General features: G+C 39.1%; 1 protein-coding gene across 3 annotated transcripts in view; it reads right to left on the minus strand.

Moving 5' to 3' along the window:
- Positions 1 to 2,133: 2,133 nt before the first annotated feature.
- LOC137948003 (PGR5-like protein 1B, chloroplastic) overlaps positions 2,134 to 23,554 on the minus strand; it is a 34,524-nt gene continuing 13,103 nt past the window's right edge. The window contains exons 6-12 of one of the 3 annotated variants that reach the window (XR_011111583.1): positions 18,767 to 18,843; positions 17,443 to 17,494; positions 17,198 to 17,308; positions 17,007 to 17,104; positions 16,845 to 16,912; positions 2,820 to 2,901; positions 2,134 to 2,399 (exon numbers count right to left, since the gene is read on the minus strand). Coding sequence is in view for 2 of the 3 variants with exons in the window: in XM_068793897.1 (XP_068649998.1) it covers positions 16,852 to 16,912; positions 17,007 to 17,104; positions 17,198 to 17,308; positions 17,443 to 17,494; positions 18,767 to 18,843 (399 nt within the window). In the remaining variant the exon portion in view is untranslated. Of the gene's footprint in view, positions 2,400 to 2,583; positions 2,975 to 16,844; positions 16,913 to 17,006; positions 17,105 to 17,197; positions 17,309 to 17,442; positions 17,495 to 18,766; positions 18,844 to 23,554 lie in introns of those variants that run through there. The other 2 variants (XM_068793897.1, XM_068793896.1) reach the window with 2 other exon arrangements.

Consider the following 23,554-nt stretch of genomic DNA (forward strand, 5'->3'; position numbering starts at 1 on the left):
AGTTTCAGTGGCATCTAACGACAAGATGTTCCTTCTAAAAAGGGCAATCTGCCAACCATTCTATGAAATAAATTATGCATATTGGAAAGTAAGAATGAGATTCTTCTTGTAATCTATGCATTGGAACATAATATGTCACAAAGAATGAACCCTTCTACCCTCGGAAAATGATTGATGGGGAAAATGTTTCTAGGGAATTTGGAGAATTCACTAGGAAAGATAAAGAGTAGCTTAGAACAAACTCTAAGATCAACAACCTACTCCTATGTGCCTTAGGACCAAATGAGTTCAATAGAGTATGAATTTCAAAACTGCAAAGAAAATTTGGGACAAGTTAGAAGTGACCCATAAGGGAACCACTAGGGTTAAGGACTCTAGAATCATCCTATTAGTTGCCCAATATGACGAATTTAAGATGAAATTAGGTGAGTCAATAACTGCCATAAACTCCAAGTTCACTCATATCATCAATGAGTTGAATGTCCTCAGAGAAGAAATTTCCCTCTATAAAAGAAATAAAAATTTTCTCAACGCACCTCCAAAGCCATTGGACATGAAGAAGACCATCATTTGTGAGAATGCTAAGTTTAGGTGTACGCGTTCAAAAGAGTTTTTAGGTATCCTCTTAACTTATGAAATAAAATTGAAAGAAAAGGAGGAAGAACAACCTAGAAAGAAAAACATTGTTCTTAAGACAAAATCTGGTTTGAATCAGTATAGTTGTGAAGAAAGCTCTGGTGATGTGAGGTTCATTACTAAACACATACAAAGATGTATAAGAAAAAGAAAACCTTAAGGGTATGTCAAAACAAAGGTAGAGAAAATATTTTAAAAAGACTGATATTTGTTTTGAGTGTGGCAATGTAGACAAATGCCAAAATCTCGAGGAAAGATCACGATCTTCAAGTAAGGATCCTAAGAACAAAAAAAAAAAAGGTATTGATCTCAACTCGAGATGCCATGGAAGAAGATTCTAGCCATTCCAAAGAAGAAAAAAGTGATGTGAAACTCATGGCACTAGAAGAAGATGACTCCACCACATTTGGAAGAGGTAAGTGGTCTCGATTATGAGCATGAACTTAAAAAATTACTTGAAAATTTTGTTAGTAGCTTGAACAAATATAAAGAAAAATGTGATACGCAAAAGACAGAAATTGCCAAGCTTATGGGTGAAGTAGTTGTCCTTAAGGAAGTTAATGATGGCCATGTGGTCAATGCTCCAAGGCAACAAGAGTTTGTAGATAAACTCTCTTGTAATAGGTTAGAATTTGAAGATGGATTGATTTAGAGAAAAAAACTAAAAATATTTCTTCTCACAAAAAAATGTACTAAAGTAGTACAGTAAAAAGAAGAAAAGAAGTCATATGCATACATGTACACCCATGCTTCATGTTAGATGCTACTCTTGCAATCAATTAGGGCATTATGCAAACATTGCAAACTGAGAAATGGGTATGGTGCAAAACAAAGTTGAGCACCCAAATCTTAGAAAAACATTAATGCTAACCAAAACTCAAGGGCAAGCAGATATGGTTACCCAAGAAATATGTTATGGGTAAAGATGAACTCTTTTCTCTCTTGTAGGTATGTCTCCATGCCAAGGGCTATTAATCGAATGTCAACTCTCGTCCGTATTTTGATGATAAAAACTTAATTATTCTAATAATTAAAAATATAACATTTTAGATGCATGTCCTTCAAGAGACATAAAAACTAATGTCTATGCAAAAGAACTGGCACAACCAACTCAAGGCCGCAAGCTTCAAATGTATTTGAAGTCATCTTGAAGAAGAACCCACAAAAACAGAAATTAAAAACTAAAGATTAGAGTCCAAATGGTTTAGAAAATTTCAAACCTCTATACATGTAAAGAGAACAACCCCCATTCTTCAAAATTGAGGTACAACTTGAATCTTTTAGAGTCTTAGGTCATGTGCATTCATAACATGTTCCATAACACATGGTAATGGATAGTAATGGATGAAATGTGCAAGAACAACATTAGCTTTCAAAGATAAGTTATTATATAATAAACTAGATTTAAGTTATAGAACCTCTATTAGAGAAGCATTGTGTAGTTTGGGCAAAGCCAGCGAAAATATGACTGTTCATAAGCTTAGTGAAACCATTTCCAATTTCTCCCATTGCGTTTGACATAAAGTGCCCAAACACTTGTGATTTCAACTTCATTAACGAACTCAAATGATTATTTCGAGCATTATTCAGATGTTGAACCAAAGGTTCGTAGCATACAACTACAATATGAAATTTGTCATCAGAAACCCGAAACTGCAACCTTAGAATGAGACCTGCTAATACCTTGTGAAAAATAAACTCAGCTATTTCACTGTGGAACCGAGAACTGTTGCATGAAGAGAACCTACTACCACAACCTCATGCTGCAACAATATGCAATTCAATTACTGTAACATGGAACCACAAAAAATGAAACTCACTATGATAGCACGATACTCACTATCATGTTTTAGGTTTAACATTAATAGTATGGACAACCTAAACTATAGGTTAGAATGGGAGGGAACAACATAGGGATAGAACGAGTAATATAAAACAGGAATGAAGTAGGAAATCCACCCTCATTGACTGGTTTTGAGGTTAGCCTAAGGTTGAATCGGGTTTCGGACCTTTATATCGAAAATAGGGAAACAAAATAAATGAAAATAAAGATAAAAAAGGACAATTTTTTTCTTAACAAATAAGGAGCATGTGCTATGAAACCTATACACACAAGCTGATCCCTCCTTCCTTTACAAATTTACACCATATAAGTAAGTCAGTAAAAACTGCAATATATATACCTTGATGCCAAGGCTACATAAGGGCACGCTGCTGACTTGAAACATCCCCTTCGTGCTGTGATATCCATGTAATGAAGTTTTCCTGCAGATATTACCAGAATTACTGGAATTTGACAAGCAAAACTTCTGAACAAGAGTGTCCACCACAATGTAGCCTAAAAGCCAAGAAACAATTAACAGTTACAAGGATTTGAAAATAAAGTCCCGACTAAAAGCAAAAAAGGTGTAAAAACCATTGATATTCAATTCTCAGGTCAGTTTTAAAGTTAACATTGAAGCATCTTCAATTTAGCTTAGTTAACTTCCAAGATCACATCAGCCAAAGATATCTCAAAAATGTTGAGGGTGGATCTATTAGCCAATTCCTACATAGGTTATCCTCTCACAAGATAATGTTACAGATTTGAAACTTTAAGTGTAGAATCTTCAATGATTAACTTGGTGAAACAGAGAACTTAATAATTTGAACTCTATTTACCACCAAAGTGTACCTTCACTGTAAAGTTGTTTCCTCTCTTTCATCCCCTTTACCATTTTTTTCTTTTTTTCTTTTTTGCTTCTATGATGTCTCATCACATCATAGGAAAAAAATAAAGAAGATCCTTTTCCATATTTCTTCAGAAACGCTGTAATAGATGCTGTTATCTAAAGCAGCATATTTGTGTTCATTATCATGGCCTGCAGTTTGGTCACACTAAATCAGACAATTCAATCCACAACAAACGTTTGGTGGCTCAATTTCGTCATTACAACTCTTTTCTGTGAGCAAAGAGAGCCAAAAGGAATCAGGGGCTTTGGCACTCAAAAGACAGACAATTTCTTAATATGTTGAATCAGACATCAAATGCAAGAAAGATATATGATTCCTGCTCTTATTGACCAAAATCCAAACAAGTAGTATTGTTATTTAATCATCATCCAAGGCATTAGTGCCATTTACAGTGAACCATTCTAAGTCCCCAAATCTTCATTCTATCTCACATCTCCCAACAGGAGCGTAACTAGAATTTTAGCAAGGCTCACTTTCAAGATTTGCACCATAAAAAATTCACATATTTTTTTATCTATTATATTATATCATAAAAGCTATAAACATGTGTTAAAGAGTAAAATAATTTATCAAGGTGAAAATAGATGAATGAAAATGATACAACCCTGAGGAAGGAATCCTGGTTTGAGAGAGGAGCGAACAGAGAAGAGAGAGAGGAAGCAAGAGGGAGACACATCAGTTGGTTTGAGACACGATTTTGGCAAAGGGCTGGATGAAGTTACAATAAGACTCTTAATAAGTGTTAAAGATAATATTGTATTCAAATTTACTTTCTCTTATCATGCACTTTCATTTTATTTTGAGTCTTACTTTACCCTAATATGGACGAGGGTACTTTTATTATGTAATATTCTTCACACATTATAAATAAAGAGGATAAGAGCTCAACTTAATTCAAGGGAGCCGCATTAAAAATAAAGAGGACTCAACCTAATTCAAGGGAGCCTCTTCTTATCTGGACTCCTTTATTCTGTCTCCCTCATCCAAGCTTCTCTTCCCTCTCTCCTCTTTCAAGTTCAGTTTCACTTTTCTCTTCCATCTCTTTCTCTCTCCACCACTCCCACTTACAAAAGTTCAACATGGATTAAGGCCCTAGAATTTAGTATGTTGATCAAAGCAGGAGTTTTAGGGACTTTTTTTCACCGCCCGTTGTTTATTGATACTGAATTAAAGACTGTGATGGCTATTGCAAGAAGGCAGGAGAAGGTTGGCATCTTCCTCAACAAGACATTTATCTGGTTGAAATTTGTTTTCCTCTGTTGGGTTATTGTGTTCCTTGGTGATTGGCCAAACTCTTTATATTTTAGAAAGAGATATCAAGTTCTAGTATTTTCTGATCTCCGTGCACATCAAAACTCATGTTTCATTTTGGAGAACACCATGTTGGTTATCTTCTGTCTTCGACTTTCTCATATACTCAGATTACAACAAGTCAATGAAGTTTTTCTCTTTTCCATATATTCAACATGGTATCAAAGCATGTTCTGTGAGTTGACTCGATCAACCCACAGACATAATGTGATGCTTTTCTAATCTATCATCTCTAGTTGTTTAGGTTTGTATTCTATTTTTTTTTTCTCTTTTTTGTTCCAATACCCGTTGTTTTCTTGGCGTTCACACTTCCATATTGAGCTTTTCATAGTGCAAGTTATATATTGACGGAAAAATATTCGAGTCTACTTTCCAACACAAAACAAATTTTGTCAATCGGAGTTTTATACAAAGAGAAATCGATATTTGAAGCAGCAGAAAGTTTTAACTTTCAAGCGGTCTTATGCCATCAAGACCGAAACTTTACATGGAGATTATATATCCAAAGAAATATTTGTAAGTATATTTTATTAATTATTCAACCAATTCTCAATTTGAGTTTTCTAGAGGGAGATATCGATCTTGGAAGAGTCAATGGTCATGCTGGCCAAAGAAGGAAGAGTACTCAGTTCGGCCAGATTATAGATTCCGAAAGCTATCAGATTCTTTATCTAAAAATAAGTATATTTTTTTAAGAGAAATTATACATAGATGAAAGATATTGAAGTTTAGTTTCATAAAGAGAAAATTTCATGTCAATCTGATCTATATTTAAGGAGATATTCACATTTCAGTCGGCAAGGGTCAAGATACCGAATGAAGAGAATCAAGAGGTCATAAAAGATTCAAGGACGAATATTTTTATGTCAAATTAAAGATATTTGAGTCTAGTTTCTTGAGAAACAATTTTTTTTGTGATTTTGAATTATACTTTTGGAGATATTGATATCAAAAGTATCAAAAGTCAGTTCTGCCAACAATCACTCCTTTTTCCCTATTTTCTCTCCTATTATCTCTCCAGGCATTGACTTGATTTGAGTTGCCTTTTCTCCTAAAATCTGAGTTTTTTAGCCAAATTTGTCTTCTAATCAAAGAGTTTTGGTCCAACTTAATCACTCCATGATGTGCTCATTCAAGATATGCAATATTTTGCATCAATTTTTTTTTTTTTTTTGAGAGAGAATGGTGTGAATGTATTACTGAGAGAAAAAAATATATATACCTTACTGTACAAAGCCTTCCTCCACAACAGGATATTGAAGGAAAACACCTAATTTAGCCTGATTATCTCCGAAGTGATTAGCAGATCTAGGAATATAATTCCAACTACATTGCAACTGAGAAATCCTCAAAAAGATCCCAGTGCCGCCAAAGAGGTTTGCAAGACTTTTAGCGCCAATTGATGACAACTTTTGAATCGCCTTTGACATAAAGAAGACCTACCATCTGTTGATGAAAAAGATTTAATCCATTAAATAAACCAGATAGCTCGGCAGTTGTTGAGTCCGATTCACCAAGTGACCCGGAAAAAGAGAGGAGAAGGTTTCCTTTATCATCATGGATAACCCCTCCATATCCTGTAGAGCCAGGACAACCCAAAGCACTTCCATCGAAATTTAATTTGAAATGGCCTACCGGAGGAGACCAAGTTTTCATAGCCGGAGGGCGGGGAAGGTGAGACATTGCCGCTACAAGTTGCCAATTTCCTCGTAAGTTTACTCCTTTGATATTTTTAAATTCTTTTCGCATAAGAATCCAGGAGGTAACTTACCCAACAATTCTGTTGCTTAGAATATTTTCGAGAAGAGATTTTCTATTGAACTTCCTGTTATTCCTTTCTTTCCATAGGGCCCAAACGATGTGACCAACGCAGCATGAGATTAATAACTTTCCTAGCTTTGGGAGGTGGGCGGTTGTGACCGTGTGAATAGTAGAAGTGTGACTTTGAGAGGGACAATATTGCAGACCAATTTTGCTGATGAGTCCGGTCCAAACAGAGTGAGCATAATCACAATGCAACAAAATATGGTCCGCAGTTTCAGGGGAGGTCCGGCAAAACGGGCACAGGGGATCCAAAACATGCGTTCCCTGGTGCATTAACGAATCAGATGTCAAGATTTTGTTTTGGCATGTTGTCCAGATGAAAATTTTTGCTCTCAAAGCCACGATCAAAGACCACGTAATGGCAGATGGATGACAAGATTGAGTAGAGGGGGGAGAGAGAAGAGAGTTATAGGCAGTTGAAGTAGAAAACGCACCTTGGTGACATGGAGTCCAGATCAGTGTGTCTGGAGCATTTCTGATACGAACCGTCGATAATCTCGTGACAAGATCGGCAACTTCAAGGGCTTCATCATCCGTCAGCGCTCTTCAGAGGTTTAAATTCTACTCACCAGAATTCTGCCTGACCGTAGATATAGTCGCCTCTTTGTTTCTGGCAAGAGAGAAAATTTGACCATGGATAGTATTGAAACTACTTGGGCCCACCCACCAATCTGTCCAAAATTTTGTCCGACTGCCGGATCCAGTGTAACACTTGACAGCGTTTTTGAAAGCAGCCCACAATTGTGCTATCTTTTTCCACACAAGAGATAATTTGTTATACCTTCCTTCTATCCACCAGCCAAAAAACTTTTCTGCTTTTTCCGTCACTATGTTTCGCCAAATCAATGACGGGTGCATATTAAATTTCTACATCCACTTCATAAGCAAAGCAGAATTTGTTGTTGCAATGTCCCAAATCCCAAGACCACCCTCAACAAGAGGTTTACAAACATCAACCCATTTCACTAGGCAGTATTTTCTTTCCTCATTTTGCCCACCCCATAAAAATCTTCTTTTTAAGAACTTAATTCTATTTCTGACAGAAGCAGGGCAACGGTACAAAGACAGAAAATAAGACAGTATACCATGAAGACAAGACTTAATAAGAGTAATTTTACCGGCTTTTGGACAAAAAATTTCCTCTCCAGGAGGCGAGTCTACCTTCAAGACGCTCAATGACTGGGTGCCAAGCAGATTTTGAAGGTAAGACAGGGGAAAGAGAGTCCCAAATACGTGCCCAAAGGGGTGGCAACTTTACAACCCAAATAATTATCCATGGAATTTAGGACTGAAGGATCAATATTGAAACCCAAAATAGCTGATTTAGCCCATCTTACCTTTTGTCTAGAAGACAGCTCAAAAAGGTTGAGCAGAGCTTTCAAGTGGGAGATCTGACTCAAGGTACCTTCTCCGAAGAGAATAGTATCATCAGCATACTGCAATAGCGGAATATCTTGGCTTGGGTCGTTAGAGACAGGATTAAGCCAACCCGTTCTTTTAGCAAACCTGACCATAGAGGCAAGATGTTCACCGATAAGAGTGAAGAGGAAAGAGGACAAAGGGTCACCTAGTCTGATTCCTCTTGTAGCTTTGAAGTAACCGCAAGGCTTTCCATTTACTAGGACAGAATATGATGCAATAGAGATACAACTTCTCATCCAAAATTTCCACTGAGTCCCAAAACCCATTCTATCAAAAAGTTAATCAATTAATTTTCAGTTTGCTTGGTCAAAAGCCTTTTCAAAGTCAATTTTTAGGACGAATCAAGGCCGATTTGATTTTTGAAGGAGTCCAGGAGTTCATTGGCAGCCATGGAGGAGTCCAAAATATTCCTATCACAGATAAAAGCACTTTGGCAAGGACTTATGATTTTGGAAAGGTGGATCCTTAGACGTTTTGCAAGCAAACGGGTAATGATTTTATAGTAACTAGTGGTGAGACTGATTGGTCTAAAAGTGTTGTGGAAAGTTAGAGGAGGATTATTTGGGATAAGAACAATGAAAGAAGCCCCTATAGCCTTATGGGTGATGCCGACTTGGTTGAAATTTTGGACAAACGCATATACATCTGATTTGATGGTATCCCAAAATTTGTGGTAAAACTCACCATTAAAACTATCCGGCCCAGGAGCTTTATCTTTTGGAAGCCCCCAAACTGTCGAATTTATTTCTTTTGTGTTGAAAGGCTTTTCTTGATCAAATGCCTCTAACGAAGAGACTCGCAGATAGTCGAGTTGAGGCAGCTTTGGCCGATTAAAGCGCTCTTCTAAATACATCTCTGAGAAAAACTTCACAAGAATATTAGAAACGGAGGGGCTATCCGTGATCACTTGGTCTTCATGACATAGGGAAGTGATACGGTTAACCTGCTCCTGGCAGAGGCAATAGCATGAAAAAATTCCGTATTTCCATCCCCCCCCCCCCTCCCCCGGCCATCCAGCGAAATCTAGCACGTTGTTTCCAACGGACAGTTTCACAACAAAGCAGATTTGAAAGTGCTGAATTTAATTGACTTCTAAGAAGTAAATCAGAGGGAGAGATAGACCTTTGCTCTTCGAGTAGGTCGAGCTCAGATATGCAATGACGAACCGAGTCCTTCTGAGAAGCAGCAGCAACACGATGAGTAATGGACCATAAGCGAATCTTCGCCTTCAGGGCTTTTAATTTAAGGGGAAGCTCCCATCCCGGGTTGGGATGATGCTCCAACTCATGCCACCAGACCAGAAGGGAAGAGTTGAAAACCTCCAAAAAGGTCCAAGAATTTTCGAAACGGAAAGGAGAGCGCCCCCACGCAGGGGGGGTGGGTGTTAATTTGAATAGGCCAATGATCATAACCGACTTTATTAAGGACTTGGCCAGATGTGTTTGGGAAAAGATGGAGCCATTCATTGTTAGCAAAAAGACGGTCCAACTTGGAAAGGATTGGAGAGGATAGGCCATTTGACCAGGTATATTTTTTTTCGGAAAGGGAAATTTCTGATCGATCGAGACTACCAATGAGATCAGAGAAAGCTCTCATTGAAGTAGTTTTGGGCACAGGAGGGCCTTTTTCTGATCAGAGAAGAATGGAATTGAAATCACCGGCGAGAAACCAAGGCAAATCCCAGAGATGGACTAGTTGGAATAATTCCTCCCAGAAAGAGGCTTGATCGATAGGCCTAGTCGGACCGTACACACCAGCCAACGCCCATGAAGTGCCCAAAGAGTAATCGTGGAAGCAAATGCAAATGGAGTATTGGCCCAACTGGCAGAGAGTAGCGTCTACCGCTTTTGGGTCCCAGATGGCAAGAATGCCACCCGAGTGCCCAATAGCATCAACCGTTGCCCACGCAAGGTACAACCCATACCATAAATCACGAGCAGTAGAGTAATCAGAATTTTGCAGCTTCGTTTCAACAAGAATTACAATTTTTGTCTTACACTCCAAAAGGGCTGCTTTGATGATGGCTCGCTTAGACTATGAGCTGATTCCTCTGACATTCCATGACATGATGATCATTTAGAAACGGGTAGGTTGAGATCTTTCTCTTGTTGGCGAGAAGCCTCGTAGTAGTAAGAGCTGAAAATCCACACAAGTTGGGTTATTTCATTGTATTCTTTCAATGGAAGATCTAGGTCTTGTTATCATTGGAGGAGAGTATCCTCAAGCTGGGGCAAGGGCTGGGACTGGGGCTGGTGACCCAGGTAAGAAGCAGGCATAAAGTCTGTTAATGGATGGGGGAGTTTAGGAGAGGAGACGGGGGTGTACTGATTTTCTGGGGGGAGGTAATTTTTGCTTTACCCATCCTCTTTTTCCTGGAGTAAGTGTAAGTGAAAGGGGTAACTAATGATCTTTTCTCTATTTCGGGTGCGGCTATTTTGGAAAGGGGAGTGGAGGGAGGTTTGGCTTTGGAACTTGAAGCTTCCATGGTAGAGTTCGGGTTGAAGATTTGTAAAGGGATGGGGCAAAGAAAGGGGTTGGAAGTGATATTTATAGGCGTTGGGGGGGTATTGGGAGTGGAGGGAGGTTTGGCTTTGGAACTCGAAGCTTCCATTGTAGAGTTCGGGTTGAAGATTTGTAAAGGGATGGGGCAAAGAAAGGGGTTGGACGTGATATTTATAGGCGCTGGGAGGTATTGGGGAGAGAAAGAGCGGAGCCCCAGGCGGATTTAGATTTGGATGAGTTGTCGGTGTGACACACGCCTGTCTGGGTGAAGGGGGTTTGAATGGGAAGTTTTCGAGAGATTTTATGGATAGCCGTAGTTCTTGGAGGGATATCATTGTACGGGCAGATTTCCCATCCAGATTTGCAACGTGAGGCAACCGTCGAAAAAATCTGAGGCTGTTTTGGGAAGTGTGAAGGATTTTTCTGGTGTATATACGATGGTTGGTGAGAAGAGGATGGTCTTGGGTGGGCTCGAGGAAGGGTTGGGGACTGACGAGTGATTGGACACGAAATTGTCAAATGGACGTTTCTTGTCAAGGTGTCAGGGGTGGGTTTCGAGGTATATAAACCCCGGGTGGAAAAGGTGGTTGATGGAGGGGGAGTTTTGGGGGAGGCTCGAGAAAAGGGAGGGGGTTGACGCGTGTTGCTTAGGCTTGAGGGCGGCCGAGGCAAAAAGGCTGATGGGGTTTTACATGAGGGTAGGTTTCGGGAGGTGGGATGAGAAAAGATAGGGGCGACTTAGTAGGGTATGGATGCGATTTTCGAGGTAGGTTGCCCTCGGGAAACGATGGTGCAGGATTTTGGGGAAGAGGCATAAACTGATGATGATGGGTTTCTTGGGTGGTGGGATAGGGGCATAGGAAGGTAGTGATGGGATCGCTGAAATGTAGGGGGGTGGTATTTTTGTAGAGAAAAAAATATGGGGTTTGATGGTTCAGGGCTCGAGGTGAGGGATGGTCAAACAGATCGGGGTCAGATGATCCTCTATGCTAGTCTACATCCCGTACAAAGGCGGCGAAAAGGTTGAATTGTCTAGGGAAGGTGAGGTGACGTTTGGGTTTTGGAATTCTGGGATTTTTGGATTTTGGCATGGCGGAGGGGAGGGAATGTCGAGGGACGGTGCACTAATGTTGTTTTCAAGTTTTGTGTTTTTGTTACTTGATTGTATATCTTCCGCATAGTTAACGCCGAAAAATTGTGATCAACCCAAAAAAGTTATACTTGGTCAAGTTTATTAAGTTCTACCATCATAGTCTCCCCTAGTTTTCCAAAAAGAAAAAAAAAAAAAAGAGGTCACTTTGGAAGTATGAGTATTGCATAATCGCCTTCTTCTAGTTAAAGTTGTTTTCCTCAAGTATTTTTTCAATTTATCATTTTGTGTTTTTATCACTTCAAAGCAATGCCTAGACTCACTACCTAAAAAGCATAGGTGTGCCCAACATTCAACTTGAGTCCAGTCTTTTATTCTTCATCCAAAAGGTGATTTGTGTTTGAACTACCCTTAAAAAGTTAGTCTCTTTTTTAAGCCCTAAAATTGGGCTAGTTTTCTGCCTTTACAATTGAGCGTAGTGTGTTTCAAACTATGACCGTTTTGAAAGGTGTATGGAGCTTTGTCGTACGGTTAGGAGTGATTTTCTTCTCCTACATTGTGTTTTGTCCAAGTTGGGTCTCTATGTCATTTTTATCCCCAACTTGAGGGGGAGAAGTGGAAGAAGAAGTACAAGAAAGAGGTATTTTGTTCCACATATTGTGGTAATTTTTAAGTCACAAAAATATTCAAGAAAGGGGGAGCACAAAAGATAAGGTTTTTGCATCTATGAAGAATATTTTGTGCAAAGAAAATTGAAGACCAAAAATCTTTTCATTGCAAGCTGAAGTTATAAACTCCAGCTTGAGGGAGAGTGTTGAAGAGAAGATATGGAAGGCTCTTACATGACTCTCACCGTAAGAAGTCTCATAGAGCCGGAATTAATATGGTGGAGTCTTACAAGAGTCTCATAGAAGGTGGTCTCACAGAAGAGTCTCAGTTTAAAGGTGTTTTAATTATGTTAATCTTCTATTTTATGCTGAGTTGTTTAATTATGCTAGGACTTATCTTTACCGTTAGACTTTGGGTGTAATAAGGACAAGGGTAGTTTAATTGTAATTGGACTCTATTACTTTTTTCTATAATAAATAGGGGCTCATGTACTCAGATTACAACAAGTCAATGAAATTTTTCTCTTTTCCATAAATTCAACACAACAAAGTAAATTGCTCTTTTAAATTTGAAAAGTAAAAGCCCTTGAGTCTTCCTTTTTTTGCTGGGTTTTTGTTCATCATTGACGTGAAACCCTAAATTAGAGTTAGGAGGAAATTTACATGAAATTTCATCCATGCACTTTTTTGTTTCGCACATTTAAGGACAAAATTATTTCTGCTTCATTTTCGGCAAATTTACTGTGCACTTCCTTGCCACTTGAAGTCCTCTCTTTGCTTGAGAGGTTGCTGCATAATGTGCACCCTCCCTCTTTTTTCAAGTTACTAATTTCAGACAACTCATGTTAGGAGTCTTTCCTAGAGTTTTGTCTTTGATTGCATCCTTGAGAGCTGTTTTTCTCTTGGAAATCAAACTCTGGTCTCTCAATAATCTCTCTAAAGACGTTGGAAAAACCAATTTTTTTAAGAAAACAAATATTACACTTAAGGGTTTGTCCATTTGTCTTGGTCTCGGTCAATCAAATGGTTCCTAATCCCTCGTGATCTGGCTAATCATCCAACTAAGCCACCACTATTAACCAGTGAGGAAAATACCAACTATAAGAATTGGCTGAAGGAGGACAAACTAGTTATCAACTAGCTGATAAATAGCATGGAAGAAGCAGTGGTGAACAATGTTGTTCAGCTCAAGATTCTAAACATCTATGGTTGTTAGAAAATACATCCAGGGGTATTTTGGTCATTTTATCCTCTCTGTGGTTAATTTTCTTTATGTAATCTTATTCTACATGTTAAATTATGTCAGTGGTTAATGTTTCACGTACATAGGATGTGTAGTTAGGGAGATATAAGGAGTTTGATGTTTGTTAAATGTATAGGGCCATTTTGGTAATTTGTAACTCAAAACAGTTATTTAAGATGTCTGGAAATTCGTGCACCATTCCTAACGAAGCCTTTTCAGGCTCTTCAGAAAACTTTTCTTCTCCTTTCTCTTTTTTTCTTAATTTTTTCTTCTTTCCTTCAGCCAAATCTTGATTTTTACAATGGTACACTCATAGAAAACTCTAAATATAGTTTTGACAACCTGCAGAGGCTTTATGATGTTTTTGAGGTCATTACACTACAAAGCAAAGAAATAATCTCAATGAGTACTTTACTCGATTCCGAGGATTCCTACAAGAATGGAAATTAGCACAAGCTTATTCAGCTGAAATAGTTCTTCAAGAAAAGCACAGGGAAACCATCTTTTGGTGGCATTTGCCCTGCTAGTTTGAAGCTCTATCACTATGCATCAGATTCTAGCAACGTCACCAGAGTCTCAGCTCATGCTCATAGGAAGAGAAAATAGTAATAATGGACGAGGCCAAGGTCAAAGTGGTCGTGGTCGTGGCAAAGGCCTAAGTGATTCATCCAACACTCATGGCTGTACCTATTGTGGTTTATCAAATCATGTTGTTGAAAAGTGCTGAAAGTTGCATTGAAAACCTGCCCTTTCTACAGTCAAGTCAGTACCACCTTTACACCCAATGAGGAAGGATCTATAGATTCCTCTAAAGGCAAGAGGATTTTCAAATATGAGGATTATGAAGCCTTGTACAAGTTCAAAAGTATGTTAATCCTGCCCTCTAGTACTCCCTCCACTACTATAGCCACTACAAATACGTCCTCTTTGTCTTCCATGTTCTAGTTTTTCTACTTGGATTATTGATTCAAGTGCCTGTGAACATCTCATCAGAAAAATTGGTAATTTATCCTCCTTGTCTTCTAGACCGACTAATCGCTTGTTTCTATTGCTAATGGATATCAAACCAAAGTACAAAGACATTGGTGCCTCCTCTCCATAACCATCTTTAGCTCTTTCCAATGTTCTCTTTGTTCCATAATTTCCTCTAAGCCTCGTGGAGAAAGTCAAAAGTTTTAACTATTGTAAAACCCCCCACTGCATGCCGAAGACTACATCTGCCCTTCTATGGGCAGAACATGAAAATCAATGGAAACCTTGCGAATCCTTTAAAGGGATATCTTGGTACAGCTTTTCTCAAGATAGACTGCAACTGGTATTCAAAGTGTTGTATCCTTGTGACCTGAATCAATTAGCTCCATTCCTCCACTTCGGTGAATTGAAACTTCTTCGCCATTTCAGCTTTGGCTGCCCATTCTGTCGGGTTCTTTTCAATTTTATACTTGGGGAAATCAATCTGGTCAAACAGTGGCTGGATGCCACCTATGGCAGGTTCGGATTCTGGTGAAAGGACTTGCTGGTCACCCCCTTCTGCAACCTCAAGGAGCTGCTCCTCACTGGTCCCCTCCTCACTTGGGGGCTTTACTCGGCTAATCTTTAAGCTAGACTAGTTGAAGAAACTGCATCATGTTCTGCACCATCCTCGCTCCAAAAACTTGGCATCAAAAGATTTCTTCATCTTCCACAATCGGGTTGTTAATCCATTTATGTGGATTGTGGCCCCATTTATGCGAAGGGCCAGAGCTCCAACGCTCTCATTACGTAACTGACTGAATGGACTCGATGATTGTGAGACAAAAAGTTGGGTGGTGGCACAGAGAGTCACCGCTGCACCCAAAAAATGAAAAATCTCAAGCTTACCAGGTGCTCTGCATCCTTGAGGATCCATGGGATCGATCCACTATGATACCTTTGATCCGGAGGAAAAGAGCAGAATTTTAGTTCAAGAGAAAAAAGAGAAAGAGAGAACAAGAGAGAAACACATGTCAGTTGCTTTGAGATGATTTTGGCAAGAGTTGTCCTCCGCTTTTCCGCTCCTTTCTTTTAGGATTTGAATACAATAATACTCTTAATGAGGAAACTTTTCTCTTACTATAAACTTCTCCCCGAAGTAACAACTCACAAAAATAGACTCTTAATGGCCCTCTTAAAACAAACTAATACTAAGGTAACCACTAGGCCAGCCAAGAGTTCCTAACAGAAAAGGACACCAGAATTCATAAAGCAAACAACTTGTATTAATTTCAATAAGAAGGAGATCATAACCAAGTCAAAGCTTGCACCTCAAAAAATCAGATAAAGTTAAGACATAACTCACAAATCCAAAACTGTCATATCATCTTCTTCCGTTATGACATTTCTCTAGGAGACAGTGCCTATCAATCACAATGGATGGTCTAACAACAAATTAATGTGAGGAAATCAGTCAATGTATGCAACTATGCATACTTCGTCCAATCTTTTCTCGCCTAAATATCCTCTTTTGCTGTCTCTAAGACTCCAACTCTCATTTTCTTGTCTCTATTCTATAAATAGCAGAATCCTTCTTCTTTTGACCTCTTTCAATTTCAGTTTTAGATGATAACAACTCAGGCAAGAGGGGGGATTATAAAAATAGCACTACTTCTAGCAAACTTTAACACAGTGGGGGTCAAGGCCCCTACAATCTCATACCTAGCTATTCCCCTGTCTCTCAGCATCCTACCTCAAATCCACTTCATCACTAGCCCTTCAGGATTAGCAAAACCAACCTCAGAGGCTGAAATTTTTTATCCCAGAGCCTCTTGGGCTAGTGCATTTTTTGAGAACCAGCTTTTTCAAAAAGACATTTCATGCAAGTGGTACAAAAAAGCCTATAATCTTTATGATGACTCTTCTTACTTTATACGTACTTAAATTAAGGATTTCCTATCAGACATTAGCTTTCTTGGTTTTATGCATCTATGGTCTCAATTCTTGTGCAAGATTTATCCACTTCTCCCAAGTAAAAATCTCTAGTAAGATTGGTGCAGACCTCCATTTGCCACTCACCGGGCTTGAGAGTATCGCCCTAAATCAACTGAAGCATATATTTGAAACTGGCTCTTAAAGGACGCAATACTACTCCACAGGATTAAGCTAATCAATCCAAATCCATGCATTATTAATTCCCCAAAAGTAGTTACAAAAAATATTAAAAAATTTCCCCACAAATCAGAAGGGACCTACCCCTTCATGGGTTGCCCCAGATGAGAATCAATCTTCAATGGTCTACATATTTTTCCATTTATCGTTTACAGCCAATTTTGATTAAAACGAAAAAGAAATTTATTTAGTGGTCCATGATCAAATCAGGCTCTACGCATGTAAGGGGTACTTTGGGACTAGAAAAAGATATGATTGCTAAAATGCAACCAACCGGAAAACTATATAGTTAAGCAACACATCATGAATTTGACAGTAGAAGGATCAAGAAACAGACTAAAAAAATGTATACCTGACTTTTAAGCTTCACTGAGAGTTATCAAGCGAGCTCTTGAATCATAGTCCAGCGAAGTGCTACAACTGAAAGGCACAGATAAAGAACTCTAGTCATGCTAATTCTAAAAATACAACCATGAGAACCACCTGTTCAAGGAGGGAAGGCTAAACTTCTTACTTCGAGCATTTGAGAGTGTTTTTGTTGCCACCACTAGGCACTGACAGTATAGTCCCAAAGAAGGACACATTCTCTGTACCACAGTTTGGACATGGGCCCTGACAATTATATTGATTTATTTTGTTATTGCAAAGACTTCAATATTCAATCAGTAAAACCACATCAAAGATTTTGAGTGATATTGAAATTACCTTAAGTATCAAAAAGTCCCTCAAAATGGCATTAGTTATGGCTTGTGCTATCCAAAATATGAGAGGTAGAGCAGCAAACCATGTAAAGATGAAACTGAAGGGCTCTGGAAGCTGCATTATATGCAAAACAACTAAATGGTAGGTATAATTGGAAGCAATTGTCATTGATCAGCACAAGAAATAAGAAGTCTCTTCTGCAATTTAAGGTCGTCAAACCATGCAGATCAGAAGAAAAAAACACTCACCTCCAAAAGATATGATATCTCAAACCCAGTCAAATCATCTAGAAAGAAAAACCTGGTTGTATCAAAAGATATGTATAAGGATTTATCCATTTCAAAAAATGTATGAGGATGTTAGTGAAAATAGTCTCACGTAGATAAGTATTAAGAAAAGTTATATGACCTTTCAACTTTGACTAGCCATTTTAGGATGGATCTAGACCCGACTTTAACATGAGTTTTTCTTTTTTTTTTAAGAGCATCAGATCCATGGAGGAGGATTTCTAAGGCTGCTGCTTTCTCTTTTTCAAGTCTGCAATTAAACAGGCAGGTTCCTTCTTCAAGTTTTTCTACTGATCCTGATATTAAAGGTCAGTTTTCTTTTTCTCTGTGTCATAACTTAAAGAGTTAATGACTTGTGCTGCTATTTAAGCAGTTAGTATGTGCCTCTTGACCCCTAGAGGGCTGTCTTTCCAATCAGTGTGATGTCCGGAATAGACCAGTGCCTTTGTTACCTTTACAGGTATGAAGTGTCTCAGCGAAAATAGTACCAGTTGTCTGAACCCTGCCAATCAGCAGTTGCTGGAAGTCTTCTTATGATACTGCTGCCTTATTCTGCTGCTGGACAAGTAGTTACTCCTAAGGTATCCAATAGTTTTGAGTCTGAGGACTCAAGTACCATTCAAATTACATCTATCAAGCTAAACAGGCAAAACTACATAAATTGTTTCCAATCAGTCAAGATGCTTCTGAAGGCAAACAGAAAAATTTAATACCTTTGAGATGAATATCCCTCACTAGTGATTGATGATTTGAAAGGTAAGGACAACCAAGTTCAAACCTGGCTGGTTAACAGCATGGAACCGTGCTCAATCTTAACATCGTATTAGAGCAAGACATCCACCTGGACTTGGGCCTAATTTGTACCCAGATTTATGCCCCATTTATGTATGTCTCAAGCCCGTTGTCTGTTTGTGTAAGCCTAGATGTGAGGAGTACTACAAGGAATGGTCCCACGTAGATTAGTGTTAAGAAAAGTTATAAGATTATTAGTTGGGAAACAGCCTTCTGACTTCCACTAGTCATTTGAGATGAACCTAGACCTGACTTTTTTTTTTTTTTTTTTGAAATGATGCTGAAAAAGAACCTGACTTTAACAAAGGATTTATAAACATTTCATAAAAAAAATGTATAGAATTTGATAAACATCAACCATATTAAAAGAAATGCCATACTTTGGTTAACAAAAATTATTGGTAAAAATCATAGAGAGATCTATAACTGAGTCAGGTCCTAAATGAGAATTTAATTTCTATCCATGAATGAAAAAGATACAGTAGTCACTCACAATGTTAGAGCAACAACAGCAGCAGGTACATTTAAAAGAAACATCTTGAAATAGTCCACAGACAAGTCACTGTAAACCTGTCACAAGAACAAATGAACCAATGCTGCAGGTATATCAATCATAGATGAACTTCTATGCAATTTAACTCAATCAAAGGAATGATGAGAAGTAGTTTATATGTCAGAGGTATTTAAGTCACTTTAATCTCTAATGATACAAGTGTAATTGTCCTACAGCAGTCTAACATGCTTAGCAGTGAAAGTGGCTCTAAGAGATAAAGGATACTAGATTCACATGATTTATATTTGTTAAAAGTAGAAGGGTAAAATAGTATTTTCAGAGTCTCCGAGGGCCGTCCATCACCGTCATCGTTGCTGGAGCTGACTCCCCAACCCACCCTTCCCCTTCAACCTCATTATCGAGCTTCTAAATAATCAGAAGCTTCTGATTAAACAGAAGCTCAGGATGGAAAAACACCCACACAGGCAAATTTCATACGTGTGAGTGAAAATAAGTGACGCAGGTGCGAAGAAAAAAAGGGTACCAAAAAAATATAAACAAATAATGAATATTGCCTACTCATTGTGTTCAGCTCCAGCTCACTGCCTATTTTACGTTCGACGATTCAACCAGTTCTAGATCGATTTACGAGGTGACGTCTTTCCCACTCCTTGGTATTTCACTGTTTGTCTTAAATTGCATCAACTATCTATTTTGTGCTGGTAGCTAGCTTCTTCATTATTAGGGCCCACTTGAGCCGAATTTGACCTCAAGACCTGTGCAAAAAAAGAACTCATTCGAGTAATTGTATCACCTGCGTGTGCTCAATCCTTAGTGTTAATTTTAGATTCCAGCCCATCGGTGCTATTTGCATCATTGCATAGGATTGATCTTTTCTTTATTTTAGTGATATTTGCACTAGTTTTTTTTTTTTTTATGAAGGATGTAAAAACTATTATAAAAGAGGGAGAGAATATACAAACCTAACTAAGTGGACCTTCCTCCACAAAAAAGTGTTGGAGCGAAATACCCAACTTAGCCTGAGTGTCTGGTTACAAGTACAGTTCAAAAGAGAAGTTATGTTACATATTTCAAAATAAATGTCCCAATGCTGCCAGGGAGGATAGGTTGACTTTGCGCACCGCTCAATGACAATCTTGGAGTCACCTTCAATAAGGAGGGAGGCCACAAGATGGCCCTGGAAGACCTGAAGCCCGTTGAGTAATCCGGAGAGTTTTGCGGTGGTAGAGACAAAGACACCCAGTGGCCCGATGAAGGAGAAAAGGAGAAAAGGAGAACAATTTTTGCACTAGTAATTTGCAATTTTGTTGATTTAAATTTTGACTAGTCACCAATCAAGCTAATAAATCATTAACTTCAATGTGCAATGAGTTTGTTTGGGCTTTACTTGGCAGGATCGACTAGTGCATGCAATTACGTAGTGATCGCATCATGTCAGGTGTTGTTTCATCTTCTATTGTAGAAAACAAGGATGACACACTCAAGTAAATCCCAGAACAATTAAACATCATCAACGATAGGCTCACTGCCCTAGACGTTCGGACCTCAAAAAGGAAGAGTTTTGTAGGAGTTACGTCACCTAGGGGCTATGACACTAAGGATGAGGTACTCACCCGTTCGCACTCGCATATATTTTCTCCTCCAAGGAACCACACACCCCATATTCCCCACCATGAAGAGCCTAAAGACAAAATGCTAAAACACATAAAGGTTGAGGCCCCTACATTTGATGGTAGCTTGGACCCCTGGGTATTCCCCATATGGGTTCATGAGATAGACCGATTTTTTGAATGGTACGACTTATCTGAGGATAGAAAAGTTGCGTTCGCAAAAATAAAATTGGCAAGCACCGCTCAACTTTTTCAGGAAAACATTGAAAGTGATATCGCGAGAAGACGCGAGGCTCCCATTACTCACTGGGAGGAAATGAAACTCAAGCTCCAGACAAAATACCTTCCCCTTCCTATCAAAGCACCCTTCTAGATCAGTGGCACAATCTTAGGCAGGAGAATAATGTTGTCACTGAGTTTCGTAGGTCGATGACATTTCCATTTTAGTCAAGGGTAGGTGTCTGGTTCCCATTCAATTCCTTGAATACAAGGAACACATTTGATGTGATGTAATTACCATGGATGTGGGTCACATCATCTTGGGCAAGCCCTGGTTGTATGACCGAGATGTTACCATTTATGGGCGTTCAAATATTTGCTCCTTGTTTAACGGAAAGACCATCCACCTTAAACCACTGGCACCAAATCCTGATACACAAGGTAAAACACAATCGAGCTCCCAAAAGAAAACCTTGTTTTTCATCAATCCCAAAGATTTGGAGCATGCAATATTGCATGATTCTACAGTTTTTGCAGTGGTAGCCCACAAGTTACCGGTGAAATCCTCAGGAGACCCCGCCTGAAATAGAGTCCATATTATGAAAATTCCAGGATGTCTTTCCCGGGGAGGTTTCAAATAGACTGCCACTTGTGCATGACATCCTCCACGCCATAGATTTGGTGTCAAGAGCCACCGTCAAATCTACCGCATTATCGAATGAATCCCGCAAAACATGGAGAATTACAGCGGCAGATGAATGAACTCCTCCAAAAGGGATTCATCAGGGAGAGTTCAAGTCCTTATGTAGTACTAGCCCCACTCACACCAAAGAAGGATGGCACTTGGCAAATGTGTGTGGACAGTAGGGTCATCAACAAAATCACCATGAAGTATCGATTTTTTATTCCCAGGCAAGATAATATGATAGATATGTTAATGGGTGCCACTATATTTACAAAGATCGACCTTAAAAGTGGTTACCAACAAATTCAGGTCCGCTTGGGAGACGAATGGAAAACAACCTTTAAGACAAAAAGTGGCAATATGAATGGATGGTTATGCCATTTGAACTGTCGAATGTACCTAGCACTTTTATGTGCATGATTACACAAGTGCTTCGAACATTTCTTGGCAAGTTCTTGGTGTTTTATTTTGATGACATCATCATTTATAGCCAAACCAAAGACCAGCACCTTGACCACCTCCGCCTAGTTTGCCACACGCTCCGGAGGGAAAAGGTTCATGCCAATCTCCAATAATGTTTCTTCCTAACTGATTTAGTGGTTTTCTTGGGCTTTGAAGTAACTTCTGCAAACATGACTGCCAACCCCCAGAAAATGAAAGTCATCATCGAATGGCCAGAGCCATCTACTCTCCACGAGGTTCACAATTTTCATGGTCTTGCCACTTTCTATCGACGATTTATTAAGGGATTTAGTACCATAATGTCCCTGATCACTGATTGCATGAAGAAAAGAGAATTTTTGTGGTCGAAAACTGCCTCTCGCACTTTTCAAGAAATCAAGAAGCGTATGACCGAGGCACCTGTTATGAGATTACTTGACTTCTCTAAAGTGTTTTAAGGTAGAATGTGATACATCAGGCATAGGCATAGGAGGCGAACTTAGTTAGGAGCGACATCCCGTAATGTATTTTAGTAAAAAACTTAATGCCGCCAAATAAAACTACTCAACCTATGATAAGGAGTTCTACGCAGTCGTTCAAGCCTTACGTTTCAAGCCTTACGTTTTTGGCATCACTACCTACTTCCACAAGAATTTGTCCTATACTCCGACCACGAGGCCCTTTGCTATCTCAACTCCCAAAAGAAACTCAATCACAGGCATGGCCGGTGGATTGAGTACCTACAGGAATACTCTTTTGTCCTAAAGTATAAATCAGGCAATGAAAATAAGATGGTCGATACCCTAAGTCATAGAACAATTTTGTCGTCTTCCATGAGCATTCAAGTTACTAGATTTGAGAAGTTCATAGACGAGTACCCCTCATGTCCCGACTTTGAGAGCATTTATACCGAACTGCGAGAGGGACCACATCGTACCATTGTGGATTACCACATCCAAAACGATTATCTATTTCAGTCCAACAAGCTATGTGTTCCCCCACACATCTATACAAAACTTCTTAATTTGGGAAACTCATGCAAGGGGACTAGGGGGACATTTTGGGCGCAATAAGACCATCGTGGAAGTAGAGTGTCGATTTTACTAGCCTAGTTTAAAAAGGGATGTTGCCAAGTAGTAAGACAGTGTAGGACATGCCAATTAGCCAAACACACCAAACAAAACATTGGGCTATATACTTCCCTACAAATCCCTACATGTCCTTGGCAAGACCTCAGCATAGACTTTGTTTTAGGCCTCTAGCATACTTTTCGAAAACACGACTCCATTTGCATCATAGTAGACCGTTTTTCCAAGATGGCACATTTTATCCCTTGCACTAAAATGTCTGACGCCTCAAAAATCATTCGACTTTTCTTTGACGAGATCGTCAAGCTATATGATCTACCTCAGACCATTGTATCTGATAAGGATGTCCATTTTATGAGCTATTTTTGAAAAATGTTTTGGCATTTGATGGCGCTACCAAATTGAAATTTTCCATTGCCCACCACCCTCAAACCGATGGTCAGGCCGAAGTTGTTAATCGGAGCTTGGGAAACCTTCTTCGTTGCCTCGTAGGAGAGCAACACCGCACTTGGGATCTGGTTCTCCCAATAGCACAATTTGCTTAAAATACTCAGTCAACATGTCCATCGACATGAGCCCATTCCAAGTTGTCTATGGTTATCAGCCTAAAAAACCATTAGATCTCATACTTATGTCACCTCTTGCTAGGGTTTTGGAGTCCGCTACAAAAATTTGCACAGAGAATTCAAGATCTGCATGTTGAAATCACTAAACGACTCCAAGT

The sequence above is a fragment of the Aristolochia californica genome, unplaced genomic scaffold (genome assembly GCF_029961685.1).
Source record: "Aristolochia californica isolate CCGP_79_NKW_82.1479 unplaced genomic scaffold, dmAriCali1.0.hap1 SCAF_13, whole genome shotgun sequence".
NCBI classification, from domain to species: Eukaryota; Viridiplantae; Streptophyta; class Magnoliopsida; order Piperales; family Aristolochiaceae; genus Aristolochia; species Aristolochia californica.